The sequence below is a fragment of the Silene latifolia genome, chromosome 1 (genome assembly GCF_048544455.1).
Source record: "Silene latifolia isolate original U9 population chromosome 1, ASM4854445v1, whole genome shotgun sequence".
Lineage (NCBI taxonomy): Eukaryota > Viridiplantae > Streptophyta > Magnoliopsida > Caryophyllales > Caryophyllaceae > Silene > Silene latifolia.
This window is the reverse complement of record NC_133526.1, coordinates 49,706,663-49,721,810: the sequence shown is the minus strand read 5'-3', so window position 1 is coordinate 49,721,810 and position 15,148 is coordinate 49,706,663. Positions and strand designations below refer to the sequence as shown.

The 15,148-nt window shown below is 36.6% G+C and overlaps 1 protein-coding gene across 1 annotated transcript; it reads right to left on the bottom strand.

Annotated features, from left to right (window-relative positions):
• Positions 1-13,858: 13,858 nt before the first annotated feature.
• On the bottom strand, positions 13,859-14,828 carry LOC141646331 (protein FAR1-RELATED SEQUENCE 5-like). Its single transcript, XM_074454257.1, has 2 exons — positions 14,670-14,828; positions 13,859-14,599 (listed from the first exon to the last, which is right to left on the bottom strand). Exons 1-2 carry the CDS (start codon positions 14,826-14,828, stop codon positions 13,859-13,861), a joined length of 900 nt encoding a protein of 299 aa, XP_074310358.1.
• Positions 14,829-15,148: the final 320 nt, after the last annotated feature.

The following is a 15,148-nucleotide window of genomic DNA, read 5'->3' as shown; positions in this document are numbered from 1 at the left end:
ACTGATGACGGCATTGATAATATTGATGTTGAGAATGAAGCTGTGGACTTGAGTAGTGTGGATGACGTTGTTAACAAAGTTGTCAACGAGGGTGTTGTTGGGGATAGAATCCAAGATAATTTCGTTATAAGTGCTTACCCGTCGCATTCGGACGTTATGCCCGAGCATACGTTTTTTGGGATTTGTGGTATAGGGTGTGATTTAGATTGTGAATCACCCAATCCCGATGCGATTGTAGTTTCTTTTTTTGTGCAATTACAAGGAGCTTTTTGCTCCTATTTTAATGCGGAGGAAGACTGTACTTGATTACTGTTTTCTGCACGATCATGACCTACGAATTGGGTAAGCATTATATGTTTTTTGTTCCCTCTATTTTTTTTTCTTTTTTTGCTAATATATCTACTATATAATTTGTTTTCATGTGGCAGGGAGGATTTGGTTGTGTTTTCATTTCATCACATGTTAACTCGAGATGACATTATTTCATTGTGTGCTAAGACTATGATCACATCGAATGTGATTGATTGCTGGTCATTCTTACTTAATGACATGCTGGTCAAGGTTGGGAAAGGGTTATCCCCCACAAGAAGTTTTTTTTGTACAAGTCATTCGGTATGTGAAATTTTTTTTATATATTTCTGTTTCAGTAAATTTACAATGGTTATGACAGTTATTCTATTGTAGTTACTTGATTATTGTAAAGTATATTAGCTGTTATTTTATTCAGCTAAAACAGTTTTCCTATTCTTCAATTTTCCTATTCTTCAATTTTGTTTATTGTTTCTGTGATTATTCTAATACTGTATTTCAGTTATTGTATTATACAAGTTCAATTATTCTGTCTTTTTTACAAGTTACAATAACTGATTTTTCATAATACAATAACATTGTTATTGTAATACAATAATCGATTATTGTATTACAATAACAATGTTATTGTATTATGAAAAATCAGTTATTGTATTATGAAAGCTGTTTTTGTTGTGATAGTTATTGTAAAGCAGAATAGTAGTTATTGTATTCAGTTAACCAAGTTTTTTCATTGTGATATTTCATTTTCTCTTATCGTGTGGTAATATTTTTCATAGGCTTCTTTGTTTAAGCTTATCAAAGCTGCTGATGATGAGAAAGATTTATACAGAAAGGAAATTTCTAATGTTTGGGACACTGTCATTGAGAACAAATGAAGGTTCTCTTGACATTGGTGCCGATTTGGTAATTTTTCCAATTCTTTCTGTTCTTTCTTTCTTCTGTTGATTATTTTATCGTTGAGAACAAAGAAAGGTTTATGTACGTCTGTTTTATCATGCCAGGTTTTTATTCCTGTTCATTTTGGAGATCATTTTTTCTGTGTTGTTGTTAACTTTGTGGGGAAGACTGTGGACTATCTTGACAATCGTGTATATGATGATTTTGAAGATAGTATCTGGGTGTTGGCTACCAACTCTATTGTATGTACCTTATTATAAGTTTTTGTTTTCATCTACTTCTTTTAGTTATTTTTCTTGTTCTTTAGTGATGATTTTTGATTTAAAAATGTAACCAGGTTGAAATATTTGGTAGTTATCTTGTCGAGAAAGGTTTTGAAAGAGGCAGTGAGGTCCGCAATTTCAAATTTGTAAATGTGGCTTTTGGGTGGAAATCGGAAGGGTCCCAGAATTTGGATTGTGGTGTTTTTGTCATGATTCATATGATGTTTTATCTTTGGGAAGTTGTTCAAATCGAGTTGCATGACCCATTGAAAAGGATCATATATAGAGCTGAGATAGCTGCCATCTTGGTTTTAGCCAATATCAACAAAATTAGGAAAGAATTGTTGGATTTGGTTGATGATTTTACAAAGACAAAGGCACCTTTGCTGCCTGTTTTGCTTGAGAAGCGTAGGCTAGCTGAGTTGGAAGCAGCAAGGGCTGAAGCTGATGCTTTGGAAGCTCTTAGGGTTATGGCAGAGGAACCTGATGATGGTGTAGGTACTCCGGGGCCTAGGAAAAAGAGTATGCCTGGTACACCTATGAGCGCTGGGATGATTAGATCAGGCCGAGGTAGTAGACCGAACTCGATGGTCTTGGTCGCTCAATAAACGTGGCAAGGCAGATACAAATCTTGTTGTTGTTTCAAAAGTTATGAGGGCTAACAACAGATATACACGCGCTATGCCAAGCAAGAAGAAACAAGTTGTTGATTATTGTTTCTTGGATGATTACAATCTTGCAGATGAGTATGTTCATTTTTCTCCAAACTCAATGAGAAACAAGTTTGTGTGATTATTCTAATAATTGTATTCTACAAGTTCAATTATTCTATGTTTTTTTACAATTACAATAACTGAGTTTTCATAAAACAATAACTATGTTAATGTAGTACAATAATCGATTATTGTATTACATTAACATAGTTATTGTTTTATGAAAAACTCGTTTATTATTCTTTGGTAGTTATTTTTTAAATATTGTTTTTAAAATTTACTAAGCTTTTTTTTTAACTCCTTTGCGGTGAACTGTTTTCTGCGGGCAATGCTATCTTGGATAGGTCGATATTCTTTCTACGAAGCCCGATGATTACACCGAGTTGCGCGTAAATAGCCGCCGGTCGGTTGTCTTGAATTTCATGGAGGTTAAGGAGAAAGAAGCGCCAGTGATGATGTTCCTTGGGACACAACATATGGTATGATCTGTTTTTCATTGTTCAGTTACTGTAGAATGTTTAATCATTTATCGTCAATTTTATTAACAGTTTTATGGTATTTATAGGAAATCTTTGAAGAGATGCTAGAGCAAGCAGCGGATAGTGATGATGTAACTGACAGCCAGAAAGACAAGGTTGTGCATGTAACACCCCCATACTCCAAGTGCCTTACCAGGACCACTCAGGTATAAGGATGTCACCATCTCGGTTACCCGAGGCATGATAATCATAAGACAATGAAGAAACATACTTTACTAAACAAGTTAAGTGATTACATAACAAAACCAACTGTAAGCCAAATACAATTGTTCTCAAACTATGAACCAACTGAAAGGAACTGTTCTAATAAACACAGCGGAAGACTAAAGACTCTGATATGTGATGACTCCATCCCCAGCTAGATCCCACGCGTATCCGAGATATACCTGCCAAGCAACTGCTCACCACCCCCGAATGGATCACCACAGTTTTTAAAACATTTAAACGGGGTCAGTACTAATCACACAATTTACACATATATATCAATAATCCAATAAACAGACAGCTTAACCGTCACACACACACACACACACAACCACACAAATCCCAACAATCTCAATCACCGACTGTCCACTGGACCAGCCCTGCCAGTGGGGGACCGCAGCCGTTCCCACCTAAGCCCCGCTCATCATACCGAGCGATAACCCTGTCCATTAATGTGCACATCCCCTTCCGTGGCGGGTTCCACGAAGGGCGAAACTAGGGCGTGAAGCCACTCCCGCAAGTGACTCCACTCAGCCGAGAACGCATCTCGAGAACCAGAGACAACAATCACAATCACAACCGTCACAACACAATTACGATATTAATCAATAATCACAATCAACCACCGTCACAACACAATTACGATATTAAACAATCAATCTCAACACATCAACAATCATCCCATTATGGGACTAATACTGAGTAGGAAATCCTACCTGGAAAGCAACACAATCATCAGACGATCTAGCAGCTGTCTCAAAACCTCTCCTTTACAAATCCTTCTCCTATCACATAATCACATAATCACAATCTAACCTTAACAAATCATAAAAACCCCCAATCCCAAACTTAGGGTTTAACGAAACTTGACGAAATACTATAAAATTGGTATGCAGATCTTACCCTCGACGCAAGGATCACAAAGGTATAAAGAACGATGGAATCCGACCTCTCAAGCTCCGGGATTTGTCAACAATGCGATTAGGATTAAGAACGTACTTGCCTTCTCTCTTAAACAGTAAATTAGGTTTTGCAAAAGTGATTTAGAAACAATGACGGAAGGTTATATATCTTAATCGCATAATTAACAAAACCCGAGAAAAACTCCCCGTAAACCGGCTACTCGATCGAGTACCCAAGGCTACTCGATCGAGTACCCCCTTACTCGATCGAGTACCCTAGTTACTCGATCGAGTACCCAACAGGTCAGAAACTATTTTATTTCGCAAAACTCCCTTACTCGACAGAGTAAGGCCTACTCGATAGAGTACCCCAAGACTCATAAATACGGAGTATTACAGTCTTCCCTCCTTAAAAAGAACTTCGTCCCCGAAGTTCAACCCATACATAAAAACAAACATACTAACTCGATCAAGACACAAAAACGTGACTAAAAACTCAAAACAAAACTCTAACCCAAACATGAACTCGTAACACCAACTCCACTAACTATTCCTACCTCCACAACATGGCTCACGATATCGTATCAACTCCATTATATCTCTCTCTCAACACTAACTCCATACTCTACCAAAATACTCATAACATCAAACGGAATGTTACATTCTACCACCCTTAAAAGGAACTTCGTCCTCGAAGTTTACTCACACTCATAAACATCCTCATCCAACTGGCAAGACTATCGAACTCATAACCATCATCATCCAACTGTCAACACTATCCAAATATTCTCACACTCCTAAACATCGAACTACTACCAGTACGGTCATGACCTTTAACAAAATTAACCACAACACGAATCAACCTTTTATTCGACATCAAGACTCAAACTTCCAAATATATTACCATATGCACACCCATCAAAATCTCTTTTATCACATCCTACTCCTCTTAAGACAAATGTTACGTCCTCGTAACTCACTAATACTAAATCCTAGCTATATCGGCTCATTATCCTCATCACCACCGCATGTCAAAGATAACCACCTATAATCTAAACACTGCCATGCATATATCCAAGACTCTCTTACTTAAACATTTCTCATAACTCAACTCATTCGGCACACCCCTAACCTATACCATAAGGCTCGTAGCAAAATCACCATACTAACTCTCCATTATTTCTGCAAAACAACATACCTCTCTATGTAAAGCACCTATCTCCCAAAAGCATAACTCACGATCCACACTCGTTACGTATACTCACACTAGATCCTCAAGTTATTTCTTCCATTACCGAAAAACTCATACATAACTCAACATGGCACTAATTCCCCAACACCCTACACTCACTGTCTTCAACAAAGGATTATGAACCACCTGCATCTTTCGGGTCATTACCACACATGTTCTACGACTCACTTGCCATTACCATGTCTACTGAAGCCTTATCTAGAACAAGATCAAAATTATTGTAACAACCTCTCACAACCGTGTCCCATTAACAGAATATCACTATACCATGACAACAACGAAGACATATACAACTCTATTCCATATCGTATTCTACCCTCATTCTCAAACTTAACCTGATAAAGAAAACACCAATGATCAAGACAACTGTCTATCTGCACAAACTGAAACTCGCAGGGAACAACATCAAACAAAACAACAATCTATGTATAACTGCTATGTACTTTCGAAACTCGAATCATAATCATCCTGTCTACTCCACCACAACCGGTGACGGTCATCACAACACCGCCACCAACAGCCACACCGCAGTGCGAAAATACCCGCATCACAACACTAAATATCGTGCCTGGATCACCACCCGAGGCACCACAACCACATCGATAGTCATCACGACTGCATACAACTCCCATAAATACTGACTCAGAATAATTTCTCAGATAAGAAAAACTTACTCAAATCCACTTTACTAAATCATAACACCACATATTTTATGAATTAAACAGATAATAACCTCATGAATATCATCCCCTTACCGCATCACGGAATCAACATATATCATGAATACATACAAGTATAACCAGTCGTGCCAGATCAATCAAATTATTACCCTTTTGAATATCATTCAATTAAATTACCGTATCCAACATATATTACAGAACATTCAAATAACAACATTATAACTATCACACCATACCACTTCTTGTGAGGTCAGAACCTCACACAAACATTTATATATTACATAGACCCATAATCACATCCAACCAATCAATCCTGATCACGTAAGTTACCACTCAACCAAGGTTACCTGTCACCCGAGCTTAACTCGCATGCCCCTCATCATATTCTTCCATTCGCAGACCCAACACCTTCTGCCATACATGACCATATAGCTAACACTCATTATGAGAAACCGCCTCCCAAGACTATGTCTTATACTTCCTCACAACCATACTTATCAATTCAGTCTCTACAAAATCAGCCTCTTTAGAATTACCATCTCTCTAACATACCGTCACTCTTAACCATTAGTCAAAACCATAATACTACCACTGTCCGGACATCAAACCTCTTCACTCATCTCTAAACATCACGATTTCTTTCCTATCTTTGGTTAACATCCCAAACAACGAACAGCAAACCCATCAACAAAATTACCTCAACATTATTCCCAATACTATCTTATTTGTATTGTCATCCAACTCTCCGCCAAATATCTCGTATCGTTCCAATACTCCACCAACTTCTTACTCCCTTAGTTCCTCGAAACTCATTATCAATCATGTTGTCCTGAAACTCCTATATAACCATTAGCTAACATCCTCGTGATACTATCACCCATTTCGATGATTCCTTACCTTTATATCACATAACTCCGGTGAACATTTTCCTCAGCTTACTTTTCTCCTTCCTTTCTCTTTACACTCAATAATACCAATTAATAGTTCAACTCCTTATTCCTTCTACCTAACTCTTTAGTAAACCAGTTACCTTTTTTTTTTTTTTTTTTTTTTTTTTTTTTTTTTTTTTTTTTTTTTTTGTTTGTTCCAAAACTCAATTTCCCTCATTTCATATTAGTACCATCTCACTCTTTCTTACCATCAATCTTTTCTTATCCTGCTATTACTCACACTTAACATAAATCAGTCCAGACCACCTCATGCTATTACTCACCCTGATCTCTCATGACTTACTTGCTCAAGGAAGTCACACATTAGTTTCATTTCTTAATGAACCAAATCTCCCAAACTCACTCACTATCTATGCAAATCTACGTCGTGACATGCCTCCATTAAGTTCGCTATATACCACTCTTCTCAATTCTTCTAAAACGACCTTTCATTACATATATTCTTACTCAACTCTATTTCTAACCATCTCCCTCAACAATTCGTTATACATCTCAGGTTGCTACCATCCACATCCTTTCTTTCAATCTTTTCATTCTCACGTTCCTTAAACTTGCATCACTCTTTGCCCACATTCACTTATTCTTACATTACTCAACACCTAATCATATCACTCATCCCGTCTCACAAAACATGTTCTATGCCTCAATTAAGCCATACCATTCTCCCTTTTCTTTTTCCACTGTCTATCACAACACATAGAACTCATGTCCTCCCACCGAACTCCTACTCACCACAGGTGCCACTCACTACACCATAAGATTGGGTAACTTACGCATCAGGATCAATATACATATAAAACGGTGCATAAAGAAGCAAAATATTACCTTTGAATTAAACATAATATGCAACGAATGTCAAAAGATAAGCATATGACCCAAAACAGGGGTCACTAGATCGAGTATAGGCCACTCGATCGAGTAAGGGACTTACTCGATCGAGTAGGTGAAGATCAGAAGCACGTAAAACAAATTACCAGGGACACTCGATCGAGTACATGACGTACTCGATCGAGTACCCCCCTACTCGATCGAGTACCAAGGCTACTCGATCGAGTACCCTATTTCTCAGCACTGTCCAGTTTTCGTAAAACAGCCATAACTCACTCATTTCTTGCTCGTTTGGGGCGTGTGACCTATCGTTAGAATCGTAAAAGGACAAACTATCACCTCCAATTGGAATCACATCAAAATCATTTATGCATCTCAAGTTATAACAGTTTAAAGACAACTTTGCTGTAATCAGACGACATAACTATTTGATTTTTACTTCCAAACAACTTAAACAACAACCAAGTTAAACGAAAACAACCCAATACTCATGAAACCAGTAGCCCCAATCACATATTATTATTTTCGAAAACAAAGCAACAACATTCATCATGCACTACCCACATTCTTTTATTCTATATCCTTTCGTAAGACAAATCGTACTCATACATTACAAATCCTATTCCATGTTACTAATACATCAATATTACAAATACACTTCGTCACCTAAACATATTCATAATCACAAAATTCGTATTCTCATGCTATTGCCACTCCAACTTTTCCAATCAATTCATCCATTTCAACCACATTCTTCATACAACATGTACATATGAACAATAGTAGGCATGTATATGAAATCGTTATATAAAATTACACAAACAAAATTATGTATAATCATATCACATATGAACTACTCCCTTTTTCCACCACATTACTCATCATTCTCATGCACTTTTCTAACAATTCCAACCAACATGGTAACCCAACTATCATGCAACATGCTTTCAATCAACATCAGTTCTATATACTTCACCAACCTTTCATTCACAAACTCGACCTTCTACTCCAAACATCCAACAATTACAACATACATCATCACATAGATACACACAGCACACAATAAGCACATAACGATCCCGACACATATCCCATGGTGACCGGTTCAAAATTGTAGGGCGAGTTCGCGACTTTAGGACGTCTCCCAAGTCTTTGCATTAGCTCCTACAACCTTTACCCCGGGTTCATTTTAATTGACTCCCTATGTTCATTAGGTTCATTGGTCACAGGTTTCAGGATCGTCGCTCTGATACCATTTGTAACACCCCCATACTCCAAGTGCCTTACCAGGACCACTCAGGTATAAGGATGTCACCATCTCGGTTACCCGAGGCATGATAATCATAAGACAATGAAGAAACATACTTTACTAAACAAGTTAAGTGATTACATAACAAAACCAACTGTAAGCCAAATACAATTGTTCTCAAACTATGAACCAACTGAAAGGAACTGTTCTAATAAACACAGCGGAAGACTAAAGACTCTGATATGTGATGACTCCATCCCCAGCTAGATCCCACGCGTATCCGAGATATACCTGCCAAGCAACTGCTCACCACCCCCGAATGGATCACCACAGTTTTTAAAACATTTAAACGGGGTCAGTACTAATCACACAATTTACACATATATATCAATAATCCAATAAATGATGACTTAACCGTCACACACACACACACACACAACCACACAAATCCCAACAATCTCAATCACCGACGTCCCTTTGGACCGGACCCGCCAGTGGGGGACCGCAGCCGTTCCCACCTAAGCCCCGCTCATCATACCGAGCGATAACCCTGTCCATTAATGTGCACATCCCCTTCCGTGGCGGGTTCCACGAAGGGCGAAACTAGGGCGTGAAGCCACTCCCGCAAGTGACTCCACTCAGCCGAGAACGCATCTCGAGAACCAGAGACAACAATCACAATCACAACCGTCACAACACAATTACGATATTAATCAATAATCACAATCAACCACCGTCACAACACAATTACGATATTAAACAATCAATCTCAACACATCAACAATCATCCCATTATGGGACTAATACTGAGTAGGAAATCCTACCTGGAAAGCAACACAATCATCAGACGATCTAGCAATTGTCTCAAAACCTCTCCTTTACAAATCCTTCTCCTATCACATAATCACATAATCACAATCTAACCTTAACAAATCATAAAAACCCCCAATCCCAAACTTAGGGTTTAACGAAACTTGACGAAATACTATAAAATTGGTATGCAGATCTTACCCTCGACGCAAGGATCACAAAGGTATAAAGAACGATGGAATCCGACCTCTCAAGCTCCGGGATTTGTCAACAATGCGATTAGGATTAAGAACGTACTTGCCTTCTCTCTTAAAATAAGAAATTAGGTTTTGCAAAAGTGATTTAGAAACAATGACGGAAGGTTATATATCTTAATCGCATAATTAACAAAACCCGAGAAAAACTCCCCGTAAACCGGCTACTCGATCGAGTACCCAAGGCTACTCGATCGAGTACCCCCTTACTCGATCGAGTACCCTAGTTACTCGATCGAGTACCCAACAGGTCAGAAACTATTTTATTTCGCAAAACTCCCTTACTCGACAGAGTAAGGCCTACTCGATAGAGTACCCCAAGACTCATAAATACGGAGTATTACAGTGCAGTCTTGGTCCCATTTTTTAGGTGAAAATGTTGTAAACTCTGAGATCGATGTGGACCTTCTCTTCATCCCGTTGTCTTTAGAGAAGTACTACTTTTGTGTTTGTGTGAACTTTATGAACGAGACGGTTGATGTGCTGGACCATACGTCGTATAAAGATTGGGAAAAATCCGATTTTTACAGACTTGCAAAGATTGCAGTACGTTTTTCTAACTCCTGATCATATACAAATGCTATTTTCAGTCAGAATTATTGTATTGCTGTAACAAAGTTATTGTATTGTTTTAAACTTGTTATTGTATAGTCGTGCTTTCTAATTCTTTCTTTTTTTGTACATGTTGTAGGTTAATTGTTTTTCTGACTTTTTGGAGACAAGGAAAACAGCAAAAGAAGGAGTTGTCATTAACACATTTACATTCGTGAATGTTGATTTTGAATGGAAAGCGACTATCAAGGGTGATAAGGAATCGGGATTTTACACAATGTTTCACATGCTCACATATGAAGGGAAGCACGAGCAAGGATTGTATGCGGTTAACAAGAAATGTGAGAGGATTCCTATATGGCTTGAGATGGTTGCTATTTTGTTGATGTCAGATGTCAACGAGTCAAGAGCATCTCTTTTGGAACAAGTGGGAACTTTCAGGCGGAGTATATCGGAAGTAGAGAAAGAACTTCTAAAATTCAGAAGATTAGGGAAGAAAAGGGTTAAAACAACAGCCGTTACTGGTCCTTCTCGGCGAAACACATAAAAGAACAATTGATTGATTATAGATGGATTTAGCAAACAATTCTAGATGGATTTGTTCGATAATCTAATGTTTAGATAGCTGTTATTGATTGTTTGAACAAATTTGATGTAGTCATTGTCATTGGTTGATGAACAAGTTAGTGTTTTTGTAATGCCTTTAAGTCGTTATTGTAATATCTCTAGACAGTTATTCAAATGATCAAATGCAATTATTCTATCAGCCTTCATGTAGCTGATTATTGTAAAGCGTTTGCCCAATTATTTTAAAGCATACCTCTGATTATTTTAAAGCTCTCATGTATTTGATTATTGTAAAGCTCTTTCCAAATTATTTTAAAGCATATCCTTGATTATTGTAACAAATTGGCAAGTGCAAAGCATTATCAATCACTGTAAAGCATTATCAAATTAATATATTTATGGAAAAAAATCAGAACGATTGCGAATAAACTCAGCATCAATTATTATAAAGCATAATTGTGATTATTGTATAGTTTTCACATGATTATTCAGTTATTCAAATGATCAAATGCAATTATTTTAAAGCTTTCACGTAGCTGATTATTGTAAAGCGTTTGCCCAATTATTTTAAAGCATACCTCTGATTATTTTAAAGCTCTCATGTATCTGATTATTGTAAAGTTCTTCCCAAATTATTTTAAAGCATATCCTTGATTATTGTAACAAATTGGCAAGTGCAAAGCATTATCAATCACTGTAAAGCATTATCAAATTAATATATTTTTGGAAATATATAAAGCATAATTGTGATTATTGTATAGTTTTCACATGATTATTGTAATAGCGCAAGGTATTATTAAATGAACAAAATCAGAACAATTGCAAAAAAATTCAACATCAATTAATGTAAAGCATAACTTTGATTATTGTAAAAGTCTAACACATTATTGTAAAGTATACCCCTGATTACTTGTAAAAAAGTCTAACACAATTATTTTGCAATCTTGCGGTTATTTGTAAAGCATAATATGGATTATTTTAAAACGTAATCTTGATTATTTTAAAGCGTAATGCATTTTTCATTTTTCATTCTTCTTCTTCATCTTCATCCTCCATTTCGTTTTCCTCTTCATCTTCTTCCTCCAAAGCATGCTCAACAAACGGATTTGGACAGTTTCTCTTGTCATGGTGTCCCATTTGTTTGCAGTTATTACATAGCCTCTTCGGTTTGCTCGCCTTCTCAATTGCCTTATCCTTGTTTGATTTCATTCTCATGCCGCTTCCTTTGTTTTTTGCAATCTTGGGTGGAAGAACAGTAATATTTGATTTTGCTGAACAACCTAAGAGCATTTCCAGTTCTTGATCCTTTGTCAAGCTCTCTTTGGTTGGATTTATTTTCTCTCGGAATTGTAAAAGCATCAAACTTAGCTCCTTGATTTGATTATCAGGCATCGAGTTAAGAACACTTATTGTTGCATAAAACTCTGACCATACCCTTGATAATTCCAATTTTCTCAAATCAGTGGGATCGTAGTCTTGCAATAACTTTCCATCCAATCCATACAAAGGCTTTCTATATGATTTCTTCGTCCATCTAGTTTCGATGTCTTTGCTCCGGTATGCTTTGCAGTCCTTTTCCGATATAATCCATATAATGTGTTTACAAAGGATTCCTTTCCTCTCAAACATCTTGCACGTACATGTTGTTTCCTTTGATTCGTTATTGTGAGCAACTGCATGCACAAAGTGTAGTTATTTTAAAAGGCAATCATAGTTATTATATAGTTCAACATGAATTATTTTATGCAGACTAGCAATTAACACCAAGGTAGAAGTCCTTCAGTTTTTTTATGTTTAATATAATGTTACAAAGTAGTTTTCACATGATTATTAATTTATTCAAATGATCAAATGCAATTATTTTAAAGCTTTTTATGTAGCTGATTATTGTAAAGCGTTTGCCCAATTATTGTAAAGCATACTTCTGATTATTTTAAAGCTCTCATGTATCTGATTATTGTAAAGCTCTTCCCCAATTATTTTAAAGCATATCCTTGATTATTGTAACAAATTGGCAAGTGTAAAGCATTATCAATTACTGTAAAGCATTATCAAATTAATATATTTATGGAAAAAAATCAGAACAATTGCAAATAAACTCTACATCAATTATTGTAAAGCATAATTGTGATTATTGTATAGTTTTCACATGATTATTGTAATGGTAAAAGACGGTTATTGTATTCTTTTATCACAGTTATTGTATGTTAAAGTAAAAAGACAATTATGTTTATAAAATTGAATAACCTGAAATATTCTATGCTTCCTGTAGGCATCTTCAACATTTATAATGTGCATGTTTCCTTGCTCAGAAAATCCAACAACGGCACACGAACAGGGAGCCATTTGCACTTGCTCTTGGAACTCATAGAAAACAGTATGTGTGTAGATTTTAGAGGCATGTTTTTCAATCATTGTCTTAGAAGAAACCTGTGGCAATGTGCTGTCACTTGCAGCATCAAGAAATCTGTGATTATAGCGTTGTTGTTCCATTGCACTCTGAAAACGCAACCAAAATTCTACAAGTGTGCCATCTATGCTCTCAAATCTTTTGAAATAACTGTTTTGACTCTCTGATCTTTGTGTAGTCTTCAAAAGGCAGCCTAAAGGCAAATCCCTAAAGTAAGCAGGTATCCATTTGTGCCTTTTGCCATACATGTATGTCAACCAAGTATTATCATTCAACTCAAAGTCATTAATCACTTGAGTCCATTTTTCTTCAAACTCAATGGGTTCCAAGTCAGTATCCCAAACAACTCCGCATATCCGCTCAACAAAGTCAGTCTCCTTACAAATCTGTGACTCAACTTTATCGGTAAGTTTTTTCATTATATGCCACATGCAGTAGCGATGTCTTGCTTGCTTGAATACAGAACGCACCCGAGTTTAATTTAGGATCTTGATCGGTAAGAATGCACCGAGGTTCCTTGTTGCCCATACAATCAAGGAACTTCTTAAGCACCCAAATGAATGACCCATCGTTCTCATGATCAACAAGTGCAGAAGAAAAGTCACCGATTTTTTGTGGTTGTCAACACCGGTGAATGGGGTGAAGGCCATGCGGTACTTGTTAGTACCGTAAGTAGGATCAAAGGTGATTGTGTCCCCAAACAAGGAATAATTCATTCTTGCTTGTGCATCTGCCCAAAAGAGTTTAGCCAAACAATTATCCTCATCAACTTGGTAAGCATAGTAAAAGCCATCTTGCGATTGAGAAAGCGCCTTTAAATAATCGAGAATCATGTCAGCATCATTCTCACCTATATAACATTTAATATTTCTTTTGAAGTTCTTGAAATCATTGAGAGATGCACCAATGTTTGCATACCCATTTGATTGTTCCATGAGAATTCTAAAAGTCTTGGTAGCCCCGATGTTGAGTTTACAATTGTTAACAATTGTCTGCTTCATGTAAAGGTTAAGTGTTCTTACGTTTTTCTGGAATTCCCGTTCTTTGAGTGAGCAGAGCTTGTGATTATAACCTTCATAAAATGTATCAATAGCATACCCTATTAGCTCCTTAAGGTCATTGAATACAGCACAAAACCGTATTTTTGCCTTGCAACCAAATCTTGTTATTTTTGTTTTCTTTGGCTCTACAGACCTTTTCCTCTTTTTTTTTCTCTTCTGTGTTTTCAAATTCAACAACAGGTTTGAGTTTTTTGCGATCCTCTTTGAATCCATGTCTGTTGCACACCATTGATTTTTTGTCTATCAAACCATCACGGAATCTTGTTTGTGTGTACTTCCTTGGTATGAAACCACAAGCCACAGCATATAAATTGTAAAACTCTATTGCCTCCTCCAGCTTTACAAACATTAACCCCAGAGCAGGTTTGAAACCATTTTCTACCATCCTATTCCACTCCTCACCGCCACCGGAGTATATCTCAATCCCAGATTATGGATAGTATTTTCTCTGTTTCGACGCATTTAACGGTAGGTGTAGAAAAAGTTGTTGCATTGGTAGTATTAATTTCAATGCCTGGAAACATTAAAACAGAAGAACTGTTATGGTATTATTAATTTCAATATCTTAGATTCTATACAAAACAAAACAATACAACCTCTGCAGCAGATTATTTTAACGTTATATTTCAGTTATTGTATTATACAAATACAATTATTCTATCGAGATAGGGAGTGTTTTAATGAAATTGGTAGCCTAGTCCACTA